We start from the raw sequence: 20927 nt of genomic DNA, 5'->3' as shown, positions 1-20927 counted from the left end.
AGAGAGCTCTAACAGACTAGCCCAAGGTCACCCAGCTGGCTTCATGTGTAGGAGTGGGGAAACAAATCCAGTTCACCAGATTAGCCTCCGCCACTCATGTAGAGGAGTGGGGAATCAAACCCGGTTCTCCAGATCACCTCTCCAAACCACCGGTCTTAACCACTACACCTCACTGGCTCTCACACAGAGACTGTAACCACTCTACATACCATTCCTCAAAGCCCATCTGCAAAAGCTCTGGTGGTTTGTGGGGCACTAATGGAAGGGTGTGTGTGAAATGGTATGGTATAGCCCTATCTCATCAGGCCTCGGAAGGTAAGCAGGGTCAGTACTTGGATGAGAGACCACCAAGGAAGGCTGTGCAGAGGACAGCAATGGCAAACCACTCTTCCTCTTGCTTGCCTCGAAAGCCCGTAAGTTGGTTGCGACTTGACAGCACATACATAATGAAGTGGGACAAGGCGCAAGATGCTGAGACTACAAAGATCACACTGCTGAGCAAGTCAGAGCCAAAAAATATGGGGGGGGGGGCGAACAGCAGCTCTTGAGGAACTGAAGCGGATTTGGCTCAGAGTCAGGGAAGGTGGGTGGGGAAAAGTTTCCGTCAGCAAAGGAGGTTCTTGTCTGAAAGGTCATGTCTCATCCCCTCCTTTAATCCGCTTAGCAAGAGGGGAGCCGAGAGCGGGGCTCTGTTTACCCGCCTGCTTAAGACCGCCTGGCGCTTATCGCATGCGCCATCCATGCGCCAATCAATATTTTTCATAATTCAATTTTCTCTCTTCTGCTTAACGGCTTCAGCTTTCGGAGGGAGAGCAGGACCCGTCCTGCCAGGCTACCTTCCCTTCTCATTAAGAGCCGCACTGGGTCAGAGCAAAGAGCCACCTAATCCAGTATCCTGTTTCCATCAGTGGCACAAAGACAACAGGCTCCACCCCATTATATGTCCCTCACATTTGGTATTCACAGGTAGGCTGCCTCTGAACATGGAGGTTCCATTTAGCCATTATGGCAAATAGCCTTTGATAGCTCTCTCCTCCTTCGTGAATTAATTTTTTTAAAGACTGTCTAAAGATAGGATCAAAAGGGCACGGCCATATGATTATTTTTCAGCATCCAGGTTGAGCTTTAGAACACAACATCCGGTGTGGCACAGTGGATAGAGTAGGATTCTGGAAGACCTGGGTTTGAATCCCTACTTCTACCATGGAAGTTAGCTGGATGACCTTGGGCCTGTCAAACTTTCAGCCTGGGTTTCACACAGGGTGCGAAAAATGGAGTAAGGTAGAACGATATTCTAAGCCACTTTGAGTCACAACCAGTGAGAAAAGCAGGATATTAATAAATAAATGCAATGCGAAGAAGAAGAGTTGGTTTTTATACCCCGATTTTCTCTGCTTTTAAGGAGTCTCGAAGCAGCTTACAAGTACCTTCCCTTCCCCTCCCACAACGGATACTTTGTGAGGCAGGTGGAGCTGAGAGAGTTTGGAGAGAACTGTGACTAGCCCAAGGTCACCCAGCAGGCGTCATGTGGAGGAGTGGGGAATCAAACCCAGTTCTCCAGATTAGAGTCTGCTGCTCATGTGGAGGAGTGGGGAATCAAACCCGGTTCTCCAGAATAGAGTCCACCGCTCTTAACCACTACATGCAAATACATGATGGTTAAAATCAAATGTGCCTCTCTCTGGGCATGAGCGGCGTGTCCTTTCCTCAACCAGCCCCCCTGTTCAATGGACGGAGTTTTTCCAGAACACATGGATCTCCCCCCCACACACACACACACACAGAAACCTAACAGAAGCAAAAATGGGACCATCTCATAAAGGGGGAGCAGGAGGGGCGGACTCCATCTCAGTTACCTTGCAGCATGGAGGGAAATGTTGCCCAAGAAAGGAGCAGCCGAGGGTAGGAGGCATCTGGGGGAGCTAAATGCCTTGCCAATAATTCCAGGCCACAAATGACAAGAGCCTTGACATGAGCAATACAGAATGATAAACAGAATCTGTCACCAAGGGGAGGGAGAAGAGGGAAATCAATGTAAGTCTTATTATGTGTTTTTTTCCTTTTCACTCTGTGTCCAGTTTGACAAGAAATGAGAAGGGGGGGGGATAAAAGGGATATTTATCCAATTAATGGCACCTCTCTCTCCACCCCCTTTGTTCTGTAAATGCACAGAAGGGCAGCGGCATCACCACTTGCCCCCAACCCCCCCCCACACACACACCCATTGCAGGGGTCAAGGTGGCCTGCATTTTAGCATGAAAAGTGGCCTCCCTCTTTGGCAGTTTTTGCAACGTCTGCGTATGCTCTGTGGCAATTTCTCCTCTTCGGTAACATGGAGATGTATTGATAAGAACAGCTTTACTGGTTGAATTCCCAGCTGCCACGTGGTTTATAAAGGAACAAGAGCCCTTCCCAGGAAAGGCGGCAATAACATAAGGCGAGCAGGGCAGGAAGGGGGAAGGCAACCAACGACATGAAAAGACGAGGTTGTGTGGACCAATCCAATTTACCTGATCGAGCACAGATGGTCCCTTCCCTCTGCCTGAATCCACTCCCCCCACTCGAAACAGCAGAATATTTTGGTGATGGAACAGGTGGGCAGACAAGCAATGTCAAATTTATTGGAATCATTATTACATCTTGGAATCCAGTTCTTCAAACAAATATACACATGGTTTGGGAAGGTCTGTGTCACCTGGTAGAGCCCTAACGCCTCCTCCCAGCCATGGAAACGCAAGCCTCAACCCTTAAGAAGGGTAAAGGAGAGGAGGGTATTCTGAACTAGGTTTGAGGAAGAAAGTTTCCTAGTCCAGCTGCTCTACGGTGCAGCCCCTCTGGGTATCAGCTCCACATGTACTTAATATACATTTCCCACTTCTTGGGGGCAGCCCTTAGAACAAGGCGGAGGACTTCCTGGAGGCAGCGGGAACAGGAGATCCTGCAAAGATAAGAACACAACACTTAAGTGAATGACTGTGCCCCATACGCACCCACCTTCTCACAAAATTCGTGCTCTCCCAACTGCATAGAGAACCCCATCAGCTCTGACTTCCAGATAGGGTTGCCAACCTCCAGGTACTGGTAAATATTTATACCACAATCAGTGTTCATTCAATACACAATATCTAGAAGGAATGACTCGCAGTTAACATAATAACAATTTCAGCTCGCAGTTGAAGCAGCAAATACTTTGAATATCATCAGACTGTGTATTCTAAAATGTCCTCAGATTCCAAAAAACAATGATGGGTTTCCGGTAAAAATCCCATTTCGCTCCAGCTTCATTAAATTTGGAAATCCTGAGACAACGAGAAAGTTTGAAATGTGCTCATAGAAGCGGATGGCTGGCTGAGAGTCATCTGCGAGTCATTCCTTCTAGATATTGTATATTGAATGAACACTGATTGTGGTATAAATATTTACCAGCAACTACTGGATTTGTGGCTGTAGTGCTATTTTGCTTTGTTAACTAAGCCCATTTTGGCACTTCTTGTTGAAAATTTTGATTACCAAACCTCCAGGTACTAGCTGGAGAGCTGCTATTACAACTGATCTCCAGCTGATAGAGATCAGTTCACCTGGGGGAAATGGCCACTTTGGCAAATGGACTCTATGACATTGAAGCTCCCTCCCCAAACCCTAACCTCCTCAGGTTCCGCCCCAAAAACCTCCCGCTGGTGACAAAGAGGGTCCTGGCCACCCTATTTCAAGACTTCCCCCTAATATTGCTGACAAAGTCTTCTAAAGTGTAGGCAAAACCCAGGAGTTTCAGTTAAGTCAGGCCCAACTAAACAGTGCACTCCATTTACAGGTTCATCCCATGTCCACCCTGGTTCCTGCCATGCAGAGGTATGCTGGGAGTTCCCTGTTAAAATGAAATTTTTCATGCATGAGCATCACCGTTTCGAATCAGTTTCAGCATGTGGAGAGAGGGACTATCCATTTCTGCTGACCTGAAATGGCTCCAGGGAGCCACTGGGGAAAACTCCCATGTTGCCCATCAGTACAAATAAGTTTCCCGAACAGGGAAAGCAGCTCGCATGGGCCTTTTCAGATCAGGAAAGTGGCAAAGGGAGGAAGGCTTAAGTCCCCTTTCCATGGACACCATGGTCATGATCCTTGGCGGGGGGAAACGAAGAAGATCTTGCTGGCACAAGCAATCAGCAACTGAGTCCTATCTGGGTTAAGTTGGTCTTCTTCTCCTCACAGCTACTTAAAAGCCTAGGTGGCATCAGAGGCACAGGCCAAAGGGCTCTTAGCTCTGGCAGCCTCGTCAATCAGGGCCCACCCAGAATCCATTTCTCTTGCTTATGTTGTTGAATTGTATTATTTAGGGAATTGTATATTGGTATTTTTCTATCAGCTGCTTTAGGTGAGAAAGCAGTGTACAAACGCCATAAATAAATGAAAAAATTGGGCACCGCATACTCGAGGAGAAGAAGAGTTGTTTTTTATACCCCGCTTTTCTCTACCATAAGAAGTCCCAAAGCGGCTTACAATTGCCTTCCCTTCACCCCTCACAACAAACACTTTGTGAGGTAGGTGAGGCTGAGTTCTGAGAGAACTGTGTCTAGCTCAAGGTCACCCAGTTCTCCAGATTAGAGCCTGCTGCTCTTATTCACTACACTACACTGGGTTTCAACAGGAACTACCAGGGCTTGTGTGCTTGACAGGACCTGGGGCGAATCTGTGAGCTGTGTAATGTAGAGTTATATACACAGTTGTCCCTTCTACTAACTTCTTGTCCTCTGCACAGATAATACACCAGTGCTATAGATTGTACGGAGCCCAGCAATGCGGTTGTCATTAAAAACCGTTCAGGCATAGTAGGCGTCTACTGGCAGGAGTTAAACATGATCAAATCTAAAATACCCCCCAGTTATGTTATGGTGTCAGGAAAGCTGACTTTGGCACCAAAGAGGATTCATTGGACACTCTGCATCTTATCAAACACACAATGCTTTTTTATCATCAAGAGCTTAACCTAAGTAAGAGGCTAAGCCTGCTTTTTAAAACTAGGGCCGCCCTGCAGCCTGTGACGTAATGACAGAGCACCTCTAACATGTGTCCCCTTTCTTGAGGACCTACAAGTGGCCCCCCAAAGACATTAGGAATTAAGGGGGGAAGGCTGCCAAGGTGGACGACGCAACTCCTGGGTAGGGTTGACACTTGACCAGGAAAAGAAAAACCTTGGGTCCACTGGCCAGTCCGTCATATAACGTCAAACATCAGCCAATAATTTAAAATGGCTTAATGAGAAAGAGAGAATTAGGCTGATTACTGCTGCCTTCCAGAGGACTCTGGAAGCCCAGTCCCTCCCCAAAGCTTGACTGAGTCACACAGAGATGCCCTTCTTCTTCTTCTTCTTCCTCCTCCTTCTCCCCCTCCCTTAATCAACTGCAATGGGCTTGCAAGCAGTCCTTAGCTCCTGGTAACCTGAGCCTTCATGGGAGTTGCATGTGTGCTTCTGCTCCCTCCCGAATCCCCTTCTGTGTTCCTTTTCAGACATGCCTGTATTTAGAGCACATGGCCGGCAAAAGAAAGCAGGCTTTCAGAGAAGAGAGGCGCTCTCAGGAGAGAACTGCAGGGCAGGAGGGTACTTGCTCCAAAATTAGAGATGTGTATCCCTGACTCTTGCTGGCCAGAGGAGCAAAGGACCGTCCCCCTCCTGCCACTATTATTAGGTGTCCTTGTGATGCTGTTTTAAAGCATAGCTACCCTTTACCCCGAGCAAACTGAGCTCTTTCTAGCCGCCAAGGACAGTGATGCACAGTAAGGGCAGGGCCCACATGCATCCGATTGCACTCATAAAAATGCAGTGTGCAAATGATGTTGCTCCAAAAAAGAAGAAAAGTGGGGCTCCAGGGTCAAGCGCTAGAGGGCATTTTCCTCCTCGGCAGTCCCCCCCCCGCGTGACCCTAGACTCTCCCCCACCATTATCACTACCTTTCCTTCCCTCCCCTCTCCCTGCCTCCCACTAGACCCTGAAGTGTGATCATGTGATGCCTACATTCCAAGCAAACCCTCGAGCATCAGCCTCATAGGTGGACATCGAAGACCCCATCCTCCACCGCCTGCACGTCTTCCTCCTGGATTTCTGCACAGACACCAGAATGTAAATTGGGTAAAATGCAAAGAAAGAGAGAAGGAGAAGAAGAAGAGTTGGTTTTAATACCCTCTACCTTTAATAAGTCTCAAACCAGTTTACAATCGGCTTCCCTTCCTCTCCCCACAACAGACACCCTGTGAGGTAGGTGGAGCCAAGAGTAGGGTTGCCAACCTCCAGGTACTAGCTGGAGATCTCCTGCTATTACAACTAATCTTGAGACGAGATCAGTTCACCTGGAAAAAAAATGGCAGTTTTGTCAATTGGACTCTATGGGATTGAAGGCCCTCCCCTCCCCAAACCCCACCCTCCTCAGGCTCCACCCCCAAAACCTCCCGCAGGTGGTGAAGAGGGACCTGGCAACCCTAGCCAAGAGAGTTCTGAGAGAACTGTGTCTAGCCCAAGGTCACCCAGCAGGCTTCATGTGGAGGAGTGCGGTAACCAACCCGGTTCACCAGATTAGAGTCTGCCACTCCTTACCACTACACCACGCTTGTTTGCTGCCACTCCAGAGGCCTAAGGGAGATCTGATGGACTCAAGCGATAGGAGGGCAGATTTCATTTGAAACATTAGGTTAGGAGAAGCTTCCTAACAATAAGAGCAGATCAGCAATTATCCTGGTGGGGACTGAGCAGGTAGTTGCTTGCTGGAGGTCTTTGGTCAGAGGATGGACAGTCTTCTATGGATGATAACTTCGGATTTCCTGCGCCAAACAGAGGGTTGCACTGTCTGGCCTGTAAGGACCAACTCTATGATACTATGGATCAGGGCCACAGTGCTAAGGAAGGCAAGTGTTTAATCTTCATCATCACACACACACAGTTCCCCCAATTACACAATAACAATCTCCTTTATTGGCATAAAATCAAAACATGGGGTGTCTGCATAGTAACATAGAATTGTTGCAGTTGAGCATTTCTGACAAGGATAAAGCATAAAAATAAAAGGATGGTGGAATTAATAAAAGCCCTCTACTTATGGTAACTAACTGATGAACATTCATAGCAAGTCTCAGAAATTGTGCTACTTTCTCCAGAGAGTGATTATTCAGCAAGAAAAGAGCATTACGAGAATCAGGAAAGTGTGACTTTTTTGTCAAAACAGGGCCTAAAAATTTGCTGCGAATTACTGCATAAAATCTGCAGTGGAATAAGACATGTATGGTTGATTCAGTGCAATTATTACCGCAGGGGCAAAGTCTCTCTGATAGGGGGACATTCCCCCAATTTAAAAAAGAAGAAGCTTTCCACCCCATTCCTGAGCTGCTTTAAGGTCTAGCAGAGAAAAAGGCATGTACCCATGTTGTGTCTGTCTTTTTCCCTGTGCAAATGTGTGTGTGTGTGTTAAGTGCTGTCAAGAGGCTTCCAATTTATGGCAACCCTATGGATTAATGACCACCAAAGCATTCTGTCATTAACAGCCTTGCTCAAGTCTTGCAAACTGGCAGCCGTAGCCTCCTTGACTGAGTCAATCCATCTCTTGTTGGGTCTTCCTCTTTTCCTACTGCCTTCAACTTTTCCTAGCATTACTGTCTTTTCCAGTGACTCTTGTCATCTCATGATGTGACCGAAGTACGATAGTCTCAGTTTAGTAATTTTAGATTTCAGGATAGTTCACACACCCCTTCCCTAGCAGCACTGCCTTGGGTTTAGATTAAGCCTCTGCCCTCAGTTACTTTTCAGGGTCAAATTTCACATCAAGGTTTCAGCCGTAGAAATCCTCCATCCTGTGGAATTGTTGCAAGTACAACACCACAAGCCTTTAGGTAATTTCCCAGCAACAAACATAACACAGGCTCTGAGAATATTCTTCATCACTATAGGCAGAGGCTTTTTGCTGTCGAGATTTTAAATTCCTTTCCGCTATGCCTGATTGTGTGTGCAAACCTTAAAAACTGGCACACTCCTTCTCCCAACAAAAGCCAGACCAGAAGAGATAATGCTTTACCAATCCTCTTGCGTCAACAGCCTGGATAGTCCAAACTCCCCAGTGTGAGGCAGCCTCAGAACACAAGAGGGAGACACTGCCTCATAATTCAGCCACTGCAGTATGTTACAGGCAACATCAGGAAAAAAACTGATGGATGGAATTGAAAAGGGGTGGGAGAATACACAGAGCATGAATAATGCCAAATGCATCCTTCACAAACCTACAGTCAGTGTGTGAACACATGAACACATGAAGCTGCCTTATACTGAATCAGACCCTTGGGTCCATCAAAGTCAGTACTGTCTACTCAGACCGGCAGCGGCTCTCCAGGGTCTCAGGCAGGGTTCTTTCACATCACCTACTTGCCTAGTCCCTTTAACTGGAGATGTCGGGGATTGAACCTGGGACCTTCTGCGTCCCAAGCAGATGCTCTACCACTGAGCCACTGCAATGTTGTGGTTAGTATTTTTGAACTACCCCTGGGAGCAGCCAGGTTCAAAATTCCTGCTCACGATTAAAAACTCACTGGGAGGTTTACTCGTTTATTTACTTCATTTATTCCCCGCCTTTCTCCCAGTGGGGACTCCCTTCTGCTCTCCTCTGTTTTATCCTCACAACAATCCAGTGAGGTAGGTTAGGCTGAGTGTGTGTGACTGGCCCAAGGTCACCCGACGAGCTTCCACCAGCAGGTTGGGGATTCAAACCTGGGTCTCCCAGATACTGATTGGACCCTCTAGCCACAACTGCACTGGCTTTCTGGGCGATCTTGTGCAAGTAATTCTCTCTCAGCCTACCTCATAGGGTTGTTGTGAAACAGATGAGGGGAGAATCAAGTATGCCACCCTGAATTATTTGGTGGGGGTAAAAATGCAGGAGATAAGTAAAATAAACAAGCTTTCAGATATTGATGTCTAAATAGCCATGCACTGCTCCTATGACTCCTGCGGCAGTGCTTACATTCATGTTTTGTAATGTTATGTTGGCGTCACTCGTGTGTTACAGACTTAACGCGTGGGTGGAGGAGAGATCTCATATTAGTCGCCCAAAGAAATGAAGTGTGCAAACTCACACAGAGCAACACATACAGGAAGCAGACCTCTGAGTTTATCAACCCAAAGCACACATGGCAGGAAGCAGAGCTAGGCAGAGAGCCGTTATCTGGGTGGGAAGCCGGTTTCCGTCATGGGGCGAGGATCAGCGGGTAGAAAAAGAGGGGGGGGCCAGTTTGGCTGGGGGAATGTTTCTGTGCACAAAAATAATGTGCGACTGCTGATGCTGGAGAGAAAAACACTGAAAACGGATGTGTATGCGGGAGGGGGAGCAGCGGGATATAATGCAGAAAGAGAAGCAAGCGAATTGGGGGTAAAAGAGCCGGTGCAAGGAGAAGAACCACAAATTGGAGCCCAGCAAATTTAAGCCATAAATCACAAAAGGGATCTTTAATTACTCAGTGTCAAACTCTGGAATTGTTTATCTGGAAGTATTATGGCAGCAATGAACTCTGACGTAGAAACTGTTGATTTTTGGGGCTAAAATATGTAATTGGTTAAAAAGACCGCCCTTCTTATTGAAACACTGGGAAACAAAGCACTAATGTTTTATACAAAGATATGCATGAAATTAAAAATCTGCCATCTTAACCTCTGCCTCAGGTTAAAGAATGCCTGCATAGTTAACAATGGAAGACAAAAAAAACCTAAAAAAAAAAAAAAGGTTTATTTTAGAAAGTGGAAGGTCTGCCCCAGTTAAATGAACATAAGGGAGCACAGAGTCTGGCAAAGAAGTGTAAGTTAATAATTAGGCAGGTGAAAAGAGAATCGAGAAGCAGATTGCTTAAAGCATCAAGACAAACAATAAGCGTTTCTTTAAATATATCCAGAGCAGGAAACCAGCCTTAGATAAGCAGTTGGGCCTTTGGATGACCAAGGAATAAAAGGTTTGCTAAAGGAAGATGGGAAGATGGCAGAGAAGCTAAATTAATTCTTTGCAACTGTGATTGCTGTGGAAAGTGCAAGGCATGTAACGTGGTCAGAGCAGCTATTTTCAGAAATGAAATGTGAAGAACGGAGTCAAATTGAGGTGACAGACAAAATTCTAGACCTATTGGGGAAAATAAAAGCCAATAAGTGTCCAGGTCCTGGTGGAATACACCCAACAGTACTTCGAGAACTCAAATGCGAAACTGTTGAACTACTAACCAATAGTAGTTACTATTGTACCACTGCACTAGAGGAATATAAATATTACATTGATTTTTAAAAAGGGATCTAGAGGGAAACCAGGCCAATTAGGCTAATATCTGTCCCAGGCAAATTAGCAGAAACTGTAATCAAAGACAGAATTATTAGGCACACAGAGAAATAAAGTCTGCTGAGAAAAAAATCAGCATGGCTTCTGCAAAGGGAAGTCCCGCCTCATCAACCTTTTTTGGTGCCCTTTAAGAAAATGAACAAAAAGTAGATAATGTTGACCCAGCAGACATTATATACTTGGACTCTCAAAAAACTTTTGAGAAAGTGCCTCACTAAAGGCCCTTGACTATGCTTAGCTATTATGGGAGAAGAGGATGGCTTATGGATTTTTAAGGATTAAAAATTGGCTACATGAAAGGAAGCAGAGAGCAAGAATAAATGGACAGTTCTCTCAATGGAGGGAAGGAAGCAGTGGGGTCCTACAAGGACTAGTACTGGGGCTGGTGCGATTTAATTTGATCATTAATGATGTGGAATTGGGGGTGAGCAGAGTAGTGGCCAGATCTGCAGATGCTACAAAATTATTCAGGATGGTAAAAACCAAGGCTCACTGTGAAGAGCTCCAGGAGGATCTCCACCAATTGGGTGAGTGGGTGACAACATGGTAAATGAAGTTCAACGCAGGTAAGTATAAGGTGTTACACACTGGAACAAAAAAATTCCCAACTTTAAGTACATGCTACTGGGGTCTGCAGCATGGTGTAATGGTTAAGGTGTTGGACTAGGACCTGGGAAACCCGGGTTCGAATCTCCGCTCTGCCATGGAAGCTTGCTTGGTGACCTTGGGCCAGTCACACACTCTCAGCCCTGACCCTGGCTAGTATTTGGATGGGAGACCTCAAGGAATACCAGAGTCGTGACATGGAGGCAGGCAATGGCAAACCACCTCCGAATGTCTCTTGCCTTGAAAACCCTACGGGGTCGCCATAAGTCAGCTGTGACTTGACGGCAAAAAAACATTAGGGTCTGACCTTACTGAGACAGGTAAAGAGACAGGTAAAGTATCAAGCAAAATACACTGCTTACCTCTCCAGCATCCAACACTGCAACATTAGGGTCTGACCTTACTGAGATAGGTAAAGCGACCTCCAGGTTGTAGTGTTTAACAAAGTGTGCTGCAGCAGTGTGAAAGATGAATCTGATGCTGGTGATTATTAGGAAAGGGATTGAAAATAAAACAGCCAATATTATAATGCTCTTGTATAGATCTATGGTGTGGCCTCATTTGGAATACTCGGTGCAGTTGTGGTCACTGTATCTCAAAAAAGGACATTGCAGAGTTGGAAAAAGTACAGAAGAGGGCAACCAAGATGATTAGTGGGTTGGAGCACCTTCCCTATGAGGAAAGGCTGAAGAGTCTGGGACTTTTCTGTTTAGATAAGACATGATAGAAGTTTATAAAATTATGCACAGAGTAGAGAAAGAGGACAGAGAGAGCTTGTTCTCCCTCTCCCAAAATACTAGAACTCGGGAGCATCGAATAAAGTTGATGGGCAGAAGATTCAGGATGGACAAAAGGAAATACTTTTTTTTAGAAAAGGAGCAATTAAAATGTGGAATTTGCTGCCAGGAGATGTAGTGACGGCCATAGAAATAGACAGCTTTAAAGGAGATTAGATAGATTCATAGATAGGTCTCTCAGTGGCTAGTAGCCATGGTGACTAAAGGAAACCTCCTTGTTCAGAGGCAGTCAACCTCTGAATACCAGTGCCAGGGGGCAATGTAAGAGGAGGGGCTGTGGCTCAGTGGTAGAGCATCTGCTTGGCATGCAGAAGGTCCCAGGTTCAATCCCCGACATCTCCAGTTAAAGGGACTAGGCAAGTAGGTGATGTGAAAGACCCCTGCCTGAGACCCTGGAGAGCTGCTGCCGGTCTGAGTAGACAGTACTGACTTTGATGGACCAAGGGTCTCATTCAGTATAAGGCAGCTTCATGTATTCATGTGTTCAAGGGGAAGGCCACGGCTTCTATGCCCTGTTTTTGGTCACTGTGTGAGACAAGATGCTGAACTAAATGGACCACTGGGCTGATCCAGCAGGGCTCTTCTTATATTCTTACATGCTGAAATAAAAGCAGCAAGAATGTATCATTGATGCATCCACATTTTAGAACACTGCCCAGTTCTAGCTGCCCCTTCTTAAAAAGGGTGTGTAAAAGCTGGAAACTGTACAGAAAAGGGCAACTAAAAGGATCAAGGGGCTCTTGAAGCACCTTCCTTGCAAGGAAAGGCTAAAGTATTCAGGGAATTTTAGCTCTAACCCATGACAAAAAGAACATGATCCATAACACTACAAATGGTGTAGAGTGAGTGATAGAGAAAAGTTTTTTGCTCTTACATACAATACCAGAACTTGGGAGCAGCCAATGAAATTTATGGACAATCGATTCAAGACAGACCAAAAGGAATAAAAAAGAGCAAGAGTCCAGAAGCACCTTAAAGACTAACAAAAATTTTGGCAGGGTATGACCTTTCGTGAGCTGTGGCTCATACCGGCCAGAAATTTTGTTAGTCCTTAAGATGCTACTGGACTCTTGCTCATTCCTACTGCTATTGACAGTAGCCAATAGTTTGTGTGTGTAAAGTGCCATCAAGTCGCAGCCGACTTATGGCGACCCCTTTTGGGGTTTTCATGGCAAGAGACTAAGAGGTGGTTTGCCAGTGCCTTCCTCTGCACAGCAACCCTGGTATTCCTTGGTGGTCTCCCATCCAAATACTAACCAGGGCTGACCCTGCTTAGATTCTGAGATCTGACGAGATCAGGCTAGCCTGGGCCATCCAGGTCAGGGCAGCCGATAGTTTAAATAGCTTTAAAAAGGGACCGTACAAATCCAAGGACGATCAATGGCTTTTAGTCATGATAACCTAAGTGAAACTTCCCTGATCCACGGTGGTATATCTGAATCCAGCAGATGCTGGGGTCAGTGAGCTTCCCAAAGGCAGAGTTTGGTTGAGACAGACCCAGCGTTTTTGTCTAGCAAAGCAAGGGCCCACAATGTGTCAGCACAGCCAGAGATTCTCCAGCTTAGAGGTCAGGGCTGCAGCCCTCCCCCTCTCCCCAAGCACTGCAGAACAGGCGGGGCAGTACCTGGTTGCCGCAGGGACGACCGTCCAGGGCGTGGCAGGGAGAAGCTGAAGGACCGCGCCGGCAGAGCTGCCGGCCCGTCTAGGCTGACGCTCTTGCTGCGTTTGCGACACTCCACAGAGAGGAGATCCCGGCACTGTTTGTGGCAGCTCACACCGCAAGCTGGACGGAACAAAAGAAGGGAGTTACAGTCACACGCCATCCGTATGAGCTCAGTTCTCTAGTCCCCACTCCTCAACCCTACTTCAGATGGCTCATTTCTATCAAGAGAGAGGAGCAGAGGCTTCAGCATGGCTGGAAAAATTCATCCTCTGAACTGGAAGCTCTGCTTCAGCGAGGAAGGGGAAAATATTTTGTGCATGTTTTGAATTATTCTTATCTTCCAGGGCTGAGTCCTGCCATTGGAAACAAGCTCAGACTGGAAGTCCTGGCTCAAATTAAGCTCTTTCCCACCCTGGGGCAATCCCAAAAGACATCCTCCCTGTCGTCCTATGGTCTGTTACACGCACCCCTCAATTTCTGCTGGCTTTCCCTTTACCCCTATAACTCACCTCGACATTTGAGCCCTTTCTTGTAGAGTCCAAGGATCTGAAGGAAGACAAACACACACTTTTAGATATACAACTGGTGGCAACTCCATTTAGAAGAAGTTGGTTTTTATATGCCGACTTTCTCTACTACTTAAGGCAGAATCAAACGGGATTACAATCACCTTCCCCCCCACAACAGACATCCTGTGAGGTAGGTGGGGCTGAGAGAGTGTGACTATCCCAAGGTCACCCAGCTGACTTCATGTATAGGAGTGGGGAAACAAACCCGGTTCACCAAATTAGCATCTGCTGCTCATGTGGAGGAGTGGGGAATCAAACCCGGTTCTCCAGATCAGACTCCACCGCTCCAAACCACCGCTCTTAACCACTGCACCATGAACTATAGAAGCACTATAAGGACCCGATTCTGATCAGGACTGTGGCGCAAGGGGAGGAGGGGCTCCTGCCCCCCCCCCATTCTCCTGAGCCAAAATTTCACTGGAGGTGTCATTTGCCCCATGGGTGGGGGCTGCATGTGCAAGTATTCTCCATGGTGGCCCCCAGGCTCCGGAATACCCTCTTTCCAAAGACTCAGTGCCGCCCTACTGGAGATCAGTTTAAAAAATTCTCTTTGAAAGGAGCTGATTTGGGGGTCTTTCTTATTGAAAGGCACTCAGTGCTTTTTTAAAAAAATAAAAAGGTAGGATAGAGATTATATAAATTAATACATAAATGCAATAACTAAACCCAGGGATTGTTTGCAGGATCTGCTGCCTGTGGTGCCCTTGTGCAAATATGCTCATCCTAAACTCTGACTCAAAAGGGTTTAGGATACCAATTACCAATGGGGTTAGAAACCTACAAGCTTCTGAGGAGGTGGAGCTTCCAACAGCCAATACAAAGGGTGCACAACAAGTATTGAGCAACCTACACTGCTTACCTCTCCAGCATCCAACACTGCAAAAGGCAAGCTAGCATTTTTTCCTCCTATCAACCAACTACTCCTCTAACCCTGGGTGAGACTTTTCCTAGCATCCCAGAAAGGCTGGACAAAATTGTGGAATTCAACTCTGAATACAATGGTCACTTAAAAAAAACACAGATTTCATGAGATGCTTAGATGCTTGTTGAATGATTTTTAACATTATGCCAGATTTGATACTTCCCTCCTCCAAAACAACTTCATCCAACAATGATCATAACAAGGTCAGGATTACCAGGATTTCCTGTGCGGGCTTTGTTGGCGCAAACTATTGCACTTTCAAGGAACTGCCTTGAGAATTTTAGTTCCAGATTTAGTTACAAGACCTTCTCAGTTGATCAGATTGACCGATAACCAGTCTGAATTTCTCCAACATGCAGACAGGGAGAGGGAGAGGGAGAGATCTCCACCCGCCGTCTTGAATCGAGTCAGCTCTTAAGATGCAATTTCAAAGGTGGGTTGATGGGGGCTTTTTGACCCACCACAATAATGAGACATTTCACGGTGATAACAGAACCCACTCAGTTTCCCTAGGACACGTTCACCCTCATGCCTTGCTTGTGAGCCCCTAGAGTTGTCTACCTGTTGGAAAAGGACTATTGGACTAGATGGACCCTGTGGGCCTGATTCAGCAGGGCTCTTATGTTCTTAAGCATAAGAACGGACCACCCCACCTTCCAGCACAACCCCCCTCCTCACCAGGCCCTTGCACTGGCGGCAAGCGATGGGCCGCAGGAATGTGGTCTCGTGGAAGCTGTGGATGAACCCCATCTTGCCGTTCAGCTCCATGCTGGATTTCATGAAGTAGGAGATCATCTCTTCCCGACTGATGCAGCCGTCCCTGTGCCATGGAGATAGAAGGGGGTTAGCAGGTATGTTTCATTTGTGCCACAACCACCCGCTGGAACACAGCCTTGGAAGTAGAGGCAGCCGGTGCTTCCAAAAGGGTGAGGCGGTGTGCCACAAGCCACTCACTCTGCCAAGCCTTTCTGGCCACACCTTCCCACGGCTCCACCCACCCAAAGCTCCTCCTACCAGGTCCATTCCAGCTCCGCCCACAGAAGTCCATTCTATCCACCAAAAGGGCCAAATGGAGCTTCCAATGTGTATCCACCCATCTGTGGGCTATGTGGAAGGGGACTTAGAAGCATAGAATCATAGAGTTGGAAGGGACCACCAGGGTAACCTAGTTCAACCCCCTGCACAATGCAGGAAATTCACAACTACCTTCAGCCCACACACCCCAGTGACCCCTACTCCATGCCCGGAAGATGGCAAAAAAAAAAAAAAAAAAGGCTCCAGACTTTCCTACTTTCTCCTCCTGCCTCACTGAACTCCTACCCCTGAAATTTTATTTCTGGGAGGGGGTCTGCAGACCTCCAGGAAAAGTATAGGGGGTAAAGTTAGGGGGGTATTCAGTGGAAGGGAGGAACTGGTAGAAGTCGCCACCCGCTCTTCTGCCAACAGAAATGCCCTTTGATCAGAGGCCCTGTGCAGATAGCTCCGTGCTGCTGTGTTCAGAGAAAAGCAACTGGGAGAAGACCAACCCTTTCGCCACCCACTTGTGAGTTCCATTAGCAATTTTGGAACTCACTGCCGAAGGCAGTTTGAAGGGGGAGCATCTCATTATTCGTGTGTGTTCCATTTGTCCCGCTGCTTGCAGAGGATTGACAGTGTTTCTGCAGTGTTTCTGTTCAAAAGCTAAGATGGTGACAAACTTTACCCTTTAATGTCTTTGTGGCCAAAAGAGAGACTTCTGAGAGAAACGTCCCAAAAATGCCCTTCATTTTTGCACCTGTTCATATTATTTTATTTTTAAATTACAGAGTTTTCTGCTTTGGGTATTAGGGCAAGATCCCAGCCAAAGAGGGATCACATAGCTAGGGAGTCAATCCGATTGGACTACCTGGTGACATCAGCAAAGGCAAATGGAGCTATGTGACTCGCAGTTTGAGGCTTTGGATTCAGCTTCTCCAGTGTGCCAGAGAACTCAGTGCAATGAGCATTTGGGAAGCGCACTTCTCAGTCCAAGCACTATTGTTTGGACACAGGACATCCACCTTCCCACATGCAATTAAACGAAAATCCTAGCTGCTGTTCCCAGTTTTATCGAACTATACTGTGGTGCAGTGGAGCACAGCAAAATCAGGGAACATCAGCCCAACTGCTGAAGCAACGGGGGCACACTTCCTTTCCTCCTCATAACTTTTTTCACTTCCTTTCAAACATCTCCCTTCTGAAAAATGCAGGTGCTTTTCAAGGGGTATAAAAACATCAACAGAACTTGTGCCAACACAATTGAGTCAACTGCTCATATTTTACTAAACTGTGAATTTTATAGGGATGTCAGAAATTGCCTAATCTCGCCTCTGATGTCCAGATTCCCTGGATACACTAGCCACTGTAGTCACGATAGTGTCTTCATGGTGAATTTTTAAATTGAAGAATCCCACCATCTCACATACAGTGGCAAAGTTTTGCTGTATTGCTACCAGAATACGGAGATCATTGTTGCTATGTGAAACAGCTCGTTAATTGTACTATTGTATGACTGTGCACCACTGTAATTGCTCCTTTTAAAATTTTTATTGTTATGCTGGTCAATGACTGTATTTAATAAATCTAATCAACAGAACTTGGGCCTGATTCAGGTCCGCTCTGGCCGGAAACCAGAAGTGATAACCGGTAGGGGATGAGAAGAAACGTGAGACGGCAAGGGAAGCGATGCCAGCTGCTTTCCTGCTCTCTCGAAACTATACTCCGTTGCAGGACTTATGGCGCCTCTGAGCACATTCAGAGTTCATTGCCCTCACTGATGAGCAACCACAGCTTGCGATCTAGCAGAACTGAAAACATCTGAGTGTTCAGGTTTCAGAACAAGCTTAACACACACACCCCCAGCAGCCTGCCTCTATCTCCAGCTATAAGGAGTGTTGTCAAGAGTAGAAAGACCAGGTGTCAGGCCTTGCGGGGAAGGGGGGGTCCCAGAGAATGACTGGGTGTGGTCTCATGCATTGCGGACCGAGCTGTTACGGGAGCCCAGCCCAGCCCCTCCCTTTTCCCACATGCTTACAAGGGTGGAGGCAGCTACCGGAAACCACTGAGGCTGAAAGAGAAATGCCCCCACTCTCGGTCATAGGCGGAAGAACCTGGAGCCAAGCAGCTGCTGCCTCAGTCGAGAAGCAGGCCACCAAATATGGAGTGATGTGATTGTTTGATGTCTGGGAGGGAAAATCAGGACTCTGGGGTTCTCTCTCTCCAGCTCCAAGAGGAGGCTCGCAAGGAGGCGCAGCGGTGGGTGGGCCAGGAGCCAGAACGCCTGGGTTCCCTCCCAGTGGACGCAGCCGTAAAACAGTTTGACTTTGCATTCGAGACTGCCAGACAGAATGCAGCTCGCTCCCGCAAAGGCACGCACAAACATTCCAGACTCAAGAGTGTGCCTGAATTTGGTTTTAAAGCAGAATTTGGTTGCGGGGCGGGGGGGAGAATATAAAATTGTACCTTCAAACAGTCCTCTCCTGCTGATTCAAAACAGCTCTGCTCAGCTCATCTTCCTTTCCTATCCAATTCTTCCACCTGCTCCATCTCATGTGTCAGCTTCAAGATTCTGTGTGTGTGTGTGTGTGTGTGTGTGTGTGTGTGTGTGTGTGTGTGTGTTAAGTGCCGTCAAGTCGCTTCCGACTCATGGCGACCCTATGAATCAGTGTCCTCCAAAATGTCCTATCTTTGACAGCCTTGCTCAGATCTTGCAAATTGAAGGCTGTGGCTTCCTTTATTGAGTCCATCCATCTCTTGTTGGGTCTTCCTCTTTTCCTGCTGCCCTCAACTTTTCCTAGCATGACTGTCTTTTCCAGTGACTCTAGTCATCTCATGACGTGACCAAAATACGACAGCCTCAGTTTAGTCATTTTAGCTTCTAGTGTCAGTTCAGGCTTGATTTGATCTAGAACCCACTGATTTGTTTTTTTGGCAGTCCACGGAATCCGTAACCCTCTCCTCCAACACCACATTTCAAAGGAATCTATTTTCTTCCTATCAGCTTTCTTCACTGTCCAGCTTTCACACCCATACATAGTAATAGGGAATACGATGGCATGAATTAATCTAGTCTTGGTGGCCAGTGACACATCCTTACACTTCAAAATCTTTTCTAGCTCCTTCATGGCTGCCCTTCCCAGTCTCAATCTCCTTCTGATTTCTTGGCTGCAGTCTCCCTTTTGGTTGATGGTGGAGCCAAGGAATAGAAAGTCTTGAACAATTTCAATTTCCTCATTGTCAACCTTAAAGTTGTGTAATTCTCCTGTAGTCATTACTTTTGTTTTCTTGATGTTCAGCTGTAGTCCCGCTTTGGCACTTTCTCTTTTAACTTTCAGCAGTAGTCGTTTCAAATCTTCACTATTTTCTGCCAATAATGTAGTGTCATCAGCATATCTCAAATTATTAATGTTCCTCCCTCCAATTTTCACTCCACCTCCATCTAAATCTAATCCAGCTTTCCTAATTATATGTTCTGCATATAGATTGAAGAGATAGGGAGATAAAATAGATAGGGAGAGATAGGGAGATAAAATACATCCTTGGAAACCATTCCGTTTCTCCATATTCTGTTCTAACTGTGGCCTCTTGTCCAGAGTACAGGTTGCGCATTAAAACGAACAGATGTAGTGGCACACCCATTTCCTTTAAAACCAGCTATAGCTTTTCATGATCCACACAGTCAAAAGCTTTGCTGTAATCTATGAAACACAAGCTGATTTTCTTCTGAAATTCTCTCGTATGCTCCAGTAACCAGCGTATATTTGCAATATGATCTCTAGTACCTCTCCCTTTTCTGAAACCAGCTTGAACATCAGGCATTTCTCGTTCCATATATGGTAACAGCCTTTGCTGTAAGATTTTGAGCATCCTTTTACTTGCATGAGAAATTAACGCGATGGTCCGATAGTTGCTGCAATCTTTGATGTCTCCTTTCTTGGGAATCGGAATGTAAATGGATCGTTTCCAGTCTGTGGGCCATTGTTTTGTTTTCCATATCTGTTGGCATATTCTTGTCAAGATTTTGATGGACTCTGTTTCTGTGGCTTGGAATAGCTCTATTGATGTCCCATCTGCTCCTGGTGATTTGTTTCTCCCGATTGCTCTCAATGCAGCTTTCACTTCACTTTCTAAAATTGTAGGTTCTTCTTCAAAAGATTCTTCTTGGAAAGAATCTTTTATCCTTTCATCTCTTCTGTATAGTTCTTCAGTGTATTGTTCCCACCTTTTCTTTATTTTGTCCTGTTCAGTTAATGTATTTCCATGCTGATCTTTCAGCATGCCTAACCGTGCTTTAAATTTCCCTTTGATTTCTTGGATCTTGTGGAACAGATCTCTTGTTCTTCCTTTTTTGTTGTTCTCTTCTATTTCTTTACACTGGTTATTATAATAGGTCTCTTTGTCTCTATGTGCGAGTCGCTGGAACGTTGCAGTTAGACTTTTGATTTTATTTCTATCACCTACTTTTGCTTCTTGTCTATCTCTGGCAATTTTAAGAGTTTCCTCAAGATTCTAGTCCTCACTATTAAAATATCAGTACCTTCACACTTCTGACTTTATCTGCTTTGTTATCTCCTCCTGTGCCCTTCATTCTGTTCTGCACCAGCTTATTCCCATTTCCAAGATGTCTGTCATCCTGCCTGCTACGACTGGAAAAGCCCCCTCCCCATTCACCAACCCACCTCCTCCTCTTCTTCCTACACATTTTCCCCATGTTCTTCCACTGCCATCCAATTCTATCCCAACTACTAAACTCACAGCCCCTAAGCTCTCCTCTCTACCCATCCCACTGAAGAAGAAGAATTGGTTTTCATATGCCAACTTTCTCTACCACTCAAGGCAGAATCAAACAGGCTTACAATCACCTTCCCTTCCCATCCACACAACAGACACCCTGTGAGGTAGATGGGGCTGAGACAGTGTGACTGGCCCAAGGTCACCCAGCTGGCTTCATGTGGAGCAGCGGAGAAACAAATCCAGTTCACCAGACTAGCCTCCGCCACTCATGTG

The 20927-nt window shown here is 46.3% G+C and overlaps 1 protein-coding gene and 1 non-coding gene across 2 annotated transcripts in view; both read right to left on the bottom strand.

The window, feature by feature from the left end:
* Positions 1–6000: 6000 nt before the first annotated feature.
* Positions 6001–20927, bottom strand: part of RASGRP2 (RAS guanyl releasing protein 2) — a 33457-nt gene continuing 18530 nt past the window's right edge. The window contains exons 12-15 of the mRNA XM_056853893.1: positions 15582–15723; positions 13922–13958; positions 13374–13532; positions 6001–6097 (exon numbers count right to left, since the gene is read on the bottom strand). Coding sequence (XP_056709871.1) covers positions 6039–6097; positions 13374–13532; positions 13922–13958; positions 15582–15723 — 397 coding nt within the window. The 3' untranslated portion in view covers positions 6001–6038. The remainder of the gene's footprint in view (positions 6098–13373; positions 13533–13921; positions 13959–15581; positions 15724–20927) is intronic.
* On the bottom strand, positions 8417–8485 carry TRNAP-GGG (transfer RNA proline (anticodon GGG)). The gene has a single exon. It is a non-coding gene; the product is annotated as a tRNA-Pro (tRNA).

Source organism: Euleptes europaea, chromosome 7 (assembly GCF_029931775.1).
Source record: "Euleptes europaea isolate rEulEur1 chromosome 7, rEulEur1.hap1, whole genome shotgun sequence".
Lineage (NCBI taxonomy): Eukaryota > Metazoa > Chordata > Lepidosauria > Squamata > Sphaerodactylidae > Euleptes > Euleptes europaea.
The sequence above is the reverse complement of the archived record's forward strand: the minus strand, read 5'-3'. Positions and strand labels throughout refer to the sequence as shown.